The sequence below is a fragment of the Marmota marmota genome, unplaced genomic scaffold (assembly GCF_001458135.2).
Source record: "Marmota marmota marmota unplaced genomic scaffold, marMar, whole genome shotgun sequence".
Classification (NCBI taxonomy): Eukaryota; Metazoa; Chordata; class Mammalia; order Rodentia; family Sciuridae; genus Marmota; species Marmota marmota.
This window is the reverse complement of record NW_025999949.1, coordinates 21,578,504-21,585,962: the sequence shown is the minus strand read 5'-3', so window position 1 is coordinate 21,585,962 and position 7,459 is coordinate 21,578,504. Positions and strand designations below refer to the sequence as shown.

Sequence of the window (7,459 nt, the reverse complement as noted above, 5' to 3'; positions counted from 1 at the left end):
CCCCACCCCACCCCTGTCACTGGGCATGTGCTACTATACCCAGTTCTGTGGGTCACTTTTAATTCCTGCATCTTTATTGCCTCCCAACATTTGATAACGTCTAAGTCCTAGGAAATCTACTTCCCTGATACCTTTCAAATTTATTCTCCATTTTTCCTTTATCATTTCTACTACCTAATTTTTATCTCTCCTCCCCTGGACAATTACAGTGTGATTATACTGCATGTAGTCTAGAAAAATACTTAATCTCTCTGTACTTCAGCTTCTTCATCTATAAAAATGTAGCAAACTTCATTGAGTTAAAGTGAAATTTCAATGAATTTATATATATATATATATATATATATATATATATAATATCAGAGAGTCATGTCATTGCCCTCGTTAAAGTTATTCAAGATTCTTAATAGATTCAGGATAAAATCTAAACTTCTTAGACTTTCTTACAGGTCACTTTATGATTAGATCTTGTACACTTCTCCACCTTATCATGGTACTCCACTTTTTATAGACCATACAACATCTCAGTGGGTTTGTTGTTGTTGTTTTCTCTTCATTTCTTAGAATTAGGAAATTTTTTAAATGCTCTTTTATCTTTTTTTTTTTTTTATATTCTTTGAAGCTCAATTAAAGAGAAAAATTCGCAAAAAGTCAAAGTGGTACCTAGGCACTATAACAAAGAGAAGGAAGATTTCTCAGGCAAAGGATGATAGCCACAATGCTATAGATGACAAAATTGAGAGTGATATAGAGGAAACTCAAGATACAAGTGTAGATCATAACGAGACTGGAAACACAGGAGAGTCTTCTATAGAAGAAAATGAGAAACAGCAAAGTGCCTCTGAAAGCAAAGGAGAATTGGGAAATAATAATTCAAGTACTTACAATATTGAGAAAGAACTTGAAGAATCTAAGAATGCTACCCCATCTACAGAATTGAGAAAAGATAAGGTTGTTTGCAATGGAGATCCTTCTAACTCTCAGATAATAGGCATTTCTGATGAAAATGAGGGAAAAGGTAAGTCTCAATTAATAGATGTTTCACCCAAAGTTCCTACTCAGACAGTTACATATCGATTGCTTTTTGTTTGTCTTCCATAGTACAGGTATTAAGCTAGTTAGAAAAATGCTCTCTTTACTTGCCTTTGAGCTGCTAAATCACTGTTATCATAACTGCACTTTGACAGCAAACAGACATGGATTTGAGCCTCCAGTCTATTACCTATAGGGTAGCTTTGACATGGAACAGCATACTTTTTTGTTTATCTTATTGCTTATCTGCAAAATTGGGGTAGATAATTGCTGGGTAGTAAGATATTTTGAGGATCAAAAAAATTAATTCAGGGGCTGGGGTTGTAGCTCAGCAGTAGAACACTTGCCTAGCACCTGTGAGGCCCTGGGTTCAATCCTCAGCATCACATAAAAATAAGTAAATAAAATAAAGGCATTGTGTGGGGGCTGGGGTTGTGGCTTAGTGGTAGAGCCTCGCCTAGCATGCATGAGGCACTGGGTTCAAACTTCAGCACCACATAAATGTAAAAATAAAGATATTGTATCCACTTAAAACTAAAAAATAAATATTTTTTTAAAAAATAAAGGCATTGTGTCCAACTATACCTTAAAAATAAATAATTTTTAAAAAATAATAATTCATTTGAAGCATGTAGCTCAAGGCCTGGCTATGCAGCTTTAATATCCTGTCAGGAACCCCTTTCATTTTTAAGCAAGATGAGCACTTTCCTAAGATTCTTTCAGAGTGTTATAAAATAAATCTTACCCACACTCATCATTTTCTATCTTATTGTAAAGACCAAGATTATTTATATTTATTCTGATGGTTCTTCCCAAATTTTCCATTTAGAATTGTCTTCACTTGAATCTTCTTGAGCTTTTGGCAGTAGATTTGTTTGATTTTTTTGGAAACCTAAACATTTAGTGATACAAAACCAAAATTTGTTAAGGGTCAAAATTTATTTTGGTCAAAACCAAGAATTGACTAAGGTAATAGGATTAGGGTTTTTATTAGTGACTTATACACAGAAGGTTATTACTTTTGAAGAGCTTCCTCAGTATGAGTTCTAATATGAGTAATCATAGAAACAGTGGACAAGGATATTTTTTTGTATGTGGTACTGAGATCAAATCCAGGGCTTTTTATGTGCTAGCCAACTCCTCTACCCTGAGCTACATCCCCCATCCCTAATACGAGTACTTTAAATGTTTAATCTTTGGGTTATATAATTTAATATTTTGCTTTGGGTCAAAGTTGTTTTCTTTTTCTAACATCTTTCTTTAAAAGGCCACTATTCAAAGGAAAAGGTACTTGCTTATATTATATATCAGGACATCTAGGTCTTGTGCTAACTTTTAAAATAATTAGGTATATGGCCTTAAAAAAAAAAAAAAGTTTTTTCACGAAACTCTCTTGATCTCATTTTTCTCATCTATCAATGAGTATATTTTTCTGGATCAAGGATCAGCAAACTTTTAAAGAGCCAGATACCAGTTAATAAATACTTTATAGGCTATGTAGAGATCTCTTGATCTCTGGGTCACAACTGTTCAACTCTTCTGGGAAAATGACATTGATAGTAGGAAAAAATGGGCATGGCTTTAGCTTAATAAACTTTTATTTACAATGGCAGACTAAATTTGACCCATGAGTAGTAGTTTAAAATCCCTGTTTTAGATTATTGAGGTCCCTTCCAGTTCTTAAATATCTGTGCCCAAGCAGAAGATAGTGTATTTACTCTATCCAATATTTATCTAAGGCATTATTATGTCTGTGGATCAAATAATACTTGTTTACTTTTTCATTCTAGAAATGTGTGTTCTGCGAATGACTCGAGCTAGACGTTCCCAAGTAGAGCAACAGCAGCTCATCAGTGTTGAAAAGGCTTTGGCAATTCTCTCTCAGCCTACCCCCACTCTTGTTGTGGACCATGATCGATTAAAAGTATGTAATCCTTTCATTGTGCATAATAATCCCCAAATGCTAGATTGTAGACTAGTAGCTGGCTAATAGGAATTGCATGGGAAACTAAAACCTTTTCTTTTTTGGATACAGGGGATTGAAGTCAAGAACACTCAGCCACTGGGCCATATCCTCAGCCCTGTTTTGTATTTTATTTAGAAACAGGCGCACAGCACAGCGCCCAGCCACTAAAACCTTTTCTTTGATTTAGCTACAGCTCTTTTCCTTCCCAACTACCAAATTCTGATATAATTTCAGGTTATTCATTGCTGTTTCTTTTGCCCTATCTATTCCCCTCAATTGGGTTTTCATCTTCACTGCTCTAATAAAATGACATCCTCATGGTGAATAATATTTGCTATTGTTAAATTGAATTCTTCCTGCCCATCTGTAACATTTGATGCCATTGGTAACCCTCTTTCCTTTATTGTGTGTCCTTAAACTACCCTTACCTTCAGCTTCTTTATGAGTTTTTCAGAGTTTACCTTTACTATTTTCCCTACGTTTTTGTACTCTTGGATTAGCCATCACTTTTTTTCTATACCTTTATTTCTTATTTATTTTTACATGGTGCTGAGGATCAAAACCAGTACCTCACATGTGCTAGGCAAGCACTCCACCACTGAGCTACAACCTCAGCCCCTAACCATCACTTTTGTAAGAGTGATCATATCTCTCAAATGTTTTATCTTGACATTCCAAAACAGCAGTCCTACCTCCCCAACAACTGGGTGGGTTGCAGTTGCCTTAACATCTGAAATAAGGCTGGTTTATTGCTCTTTCCCTTCAAAAGACAAAAAAAAAAAAAAAGTGCATCCCAGTTCCAACTTAATGTATTATTTTGGCCACATTTCAAGTCTGAGGACATTGAGATTTTATGTTGTATTAAACTATATGCATGTATCAAAGATGCTGTAAGTACAAGGTGAATTTACTATAGAATATTTTGCATGAAAACATTGGTTGAAGATGACTAATGTGTTGTTTTATAGTTTTGTGGGTTTTTTTTTAATACACTTATCTACATCATTGTTCCCGTACCTTGTTGTTATGACCATTACTTAAGACCTTTTCAGTTAGTTTTTATTTACTTAATTATAACGGCATAGCCTGGTAGGACCACACTTGAAGAATTAAATAAATCCAGTGAGTCTACCATTTCAGTCCCCCAAAGTGTTAAGACAGTCACCATTTATATAGGTTGTTTGTTTAGGTTCTCATAATGGAATTAATTATGATATACTGCCATAAAATATGCTGCAAAAATGTTACCTTTTTTCCTATTATTATTAATTTGAGGTAATTTTTAAATTTGTCTGTAGAGGTTTATGACTAGAATTGAAATTGGCAGCCTTAGCTATAGTTTTTAGAATAGGAGTTGCCCAGGGTAAAGGTCAGAACCACAGAATTGTGATAGAGTTATACAGCCAAATTTCAGTGCCAGAAGCTGCCATCTCTCAAAAGCCTTGATCTGCCTTCTCTGTCTTGTATCATAACAATTCCCAAAATCTTCAGAATTAAGTATCTCATCTCAGAATTTGTCTCCTATATGTAAACACTTATATTTTTATTTAGAATCTTTTGAAGACTGTCATTAAAAAAAGTCAAGAATACAATATATTGCAACTGGAAAATTTGTATGCAGTAATCAGCCAGTGTATTTATCAGCATCGCAGAGACTATGATAAAACAACACTTATCCAGGTAAACTACTGAGTCAAAGTTCTTTTTAATGCCTTTTTGTTATATAATCCATATATAAGATGGCTAAAGATTTGAGGCTGGGGATGTGGCTCAAGCGGTAGCACGCTCGCCTGGCATGTGTGCGGCCCGGGTTCGATCCTCAGCACCACATACAAACAAAGATGTTGTGTCTGCTGAAAACTAAAAAATAAATATTAAAATTCGCTCTTAAAATAAAAAGATGGCTAAAGATTTTACTTAACAGGTTGTAAGAATTTAACTATTTTTAATATGTGGATAATGGATTTCTGCGTATCAGTAAGTTGTATTTTTTATCTGTAACTTCTTTAATAAACAATAAATAATAATAATAAACAATGAATTTAGTATCAGTAAAACTGAAAATTCCATTTTGCTGTATTTTAATGAAGTTATGTGGCTCGTTTTAAGATATTTAAAGATAGACTTACTTGTCTCAATCTTATAGTACTTACATGTAATTTTTTGAATATAATGTCAGATGAACTTGTCTTAGACTCATTTCAAAGGCATTTATTTAAATAATGAAGTCCAATCCATGAAAATAGTTTGTGACAGTTTTATATACTAAATTAAATTTTTATTAACACTATCAGATATTACATGGTTATTAATATCTCAAGAGTTTAATAATAATAATAATGAAATTGTTTTAGCTTTTCTCGTATTGAAACTTACTGTTTTTCCTTCCTACCCTTTATATAGAAAATGGAGCAAGAGGTAGAAAACTTCAGTTGTTCCAGATCATGATGTCATCATATCAAGTATTTTTTTTTATATTCAGTTCTTATTTAATAGACTTGACATATCTGCATGTCCAGATGCAAGATTTCATTTTGCATCTTTAAGAAAAAGATTAAAATAGTTAAATATTTAATTTTCCTATTTATGTACATGTGTAAGATAACCAATGAATATTGGAAGTTTGTTTGAACAAAGCACTGTAATAATAGTAATAGTTGAAGTTTGGCCAACTCTTAATAAAGTTATTTTGATACATTTTATGGCACTTAAAATAGTGACATGGAAATTTTTTGTATTAAGCACTTTTACCTTTCCTAAAAAATAGTTTATTGTATCAGACTAGAAAAGTATCCATTGTTTCTTTGCTTCTTGTTATATTTGTTTTCTTTTTATGTTTTCCCTTCTCTACCTTTAGCTTCCTTTGCCCAATTGTTCATTTAGCTCAAGTCATTGTTTGCAAGGAGGCTGCTCCATGATTCTGTACTTGACTATCAAAATTATTGTTTTTTAGATAAGCATTTTGATAATTCTAATTTGGGTTAATAAAGATTTTAAATATTTTTGTTTAGTTTTATGATTATATACATAACAAATGTATTAATAACTACCTGATGAACATTTTTTTTTTGATAGCATAAAGTTTTTATATTTGAAAGCTTTATATATTTCTGCAATTGCGTTTAGGTTATATTCTGTAGATACCTTTTATGTACAAACATATGAATATGAATATAAATTTTATATTTCTGATACCAAAAAATACATTTCTTTCTTAAAACTATTTACCTCCATACATATTCTTTTTTTGGAAAATGAGTATTCTAGTGTTAGTTTATAAAATAGTTTCTGTTAAACCCTGTTCAATGGGAGAAAAGAGTAATCTTCCATTTAGAGATGTTAGATTTTGGGTGGTGGTGGTGGTGGTGGTGGTGGTGGTGGTGGTGGTGGTGGTGGGTGGTACTGGATGAATCCAGGCCGTTATGCATTTCTGGCATAAGTTCTACCACTGAGCTATGTTCCCAGCCCAAGATTCTGAATTTTAATACAGTTCAAAATTGAGCTGCCTCTTGTTAACTGTTTTCTGGATATTTAAAGTACTCTAAAACCAAGTAAGTTAGCCAGGCATGGTGGCACACACCTGTAATCCCATCTATTTGGGAGGCCAAGACAGGAGGATTGCAAATTGGGGGCCAACCTGGGCAACCTGATGAGAACCTGAGTCAAAATTTAAAATTTTAAAGAAGGGTTGGAGATATAATTCAGTCGTAGAGGGCCCCTGAGTTCAACCCCAGAGCGTAGGGCAGAAAAACTTTTGTTAGATACTTTAATTAGTAGATAAAGAAATGCTAGTCACTGAGAATATTTAAATATGTGTGTGTTGCTGGAGATACACATATACTCATTTTTATTGAAGTTTATTGTAACTTTTCCAGGTGTATCTTTTAGTTCTAGGATTTCATTTTGTGTGTATAGTTTGTGCAATAAATTAAAAAGTGAAAAGTCCTTGCCAAATCTGTCTCAGTTTCTTCAGTATTTTAAAACACTAAAGATAATTCAGTACTAAACACGAAGAAAGCTATTCTTTCATATATTACTGTGCATAATTTAAAATACTGTTGATCTGTCCAAAATGGTAGCACCTACCTGTAGCACCAGCTACTCGGGAAGCTGAGGTAAGAGGATCATGTAAGCCTGTGAGTTGGAGAGAAACCTGGGCAACACAGTGAGATTCTGTGTCAATCAATCAATAAAATGCTGTTGAATCTGGAATGTTGATATGTTGTGTGTTCTTTAGAAAGACTAAAATGCTTATTGTTCTTGTTTTTTTCATGACATACTGTTTGCAGATTCTGAAAGTGATAGTTCTACATTCCTATGTAGAGTTTGAAAACCCTGATGAAATTGCAAGGTTAGATATATTTTTTAATATATGTGTGTGTGTATATATATTGAGTTGTAGTTGGACACAAAACCTTTATTTTTATGTGGTGGTGAGGATGGAACCCAGGGTCTCGCATA

At 33.3% G+C, this 7,459-nt stretch overlaps 1 protein-coding gene across 2 annotated transcripts in view; it reads left to right on the top strand.

The window, feature by feature from the left end:
* The window catches only part of Atad2 (ATPase family AAA domain containing 2), a 60,940-nt gene extending 53,997 nt beyond the window's left edge, over positions 1-6,943 (top strand). For both annotated transcript variants that reach the window (XM_048802086.1, XM_048802085.1), the window contains exons 25-28: positions 623-1,018; positions 2,823-2,956; positions 4,550-4,678; positions 5,402-6,943. In XM_048802086.1, coding sequence (XP_048658043.1) covers positions 623-1,018; positions 2,823-2,956; positions 4,550-4,678; positions 5,402-5,446 — 704 coding nt within the window. In that variant the 3' untranslated portion in view covers positions 5,447-6,943. The remainder of the gene's footprint in view (positions 1-622; positions 1,019-2,822; positions 2,957-4,549; positions 4,679-5,401) is intronic.
* Positions 6,944-7,459: the final 516 nt, after the last annotated feature.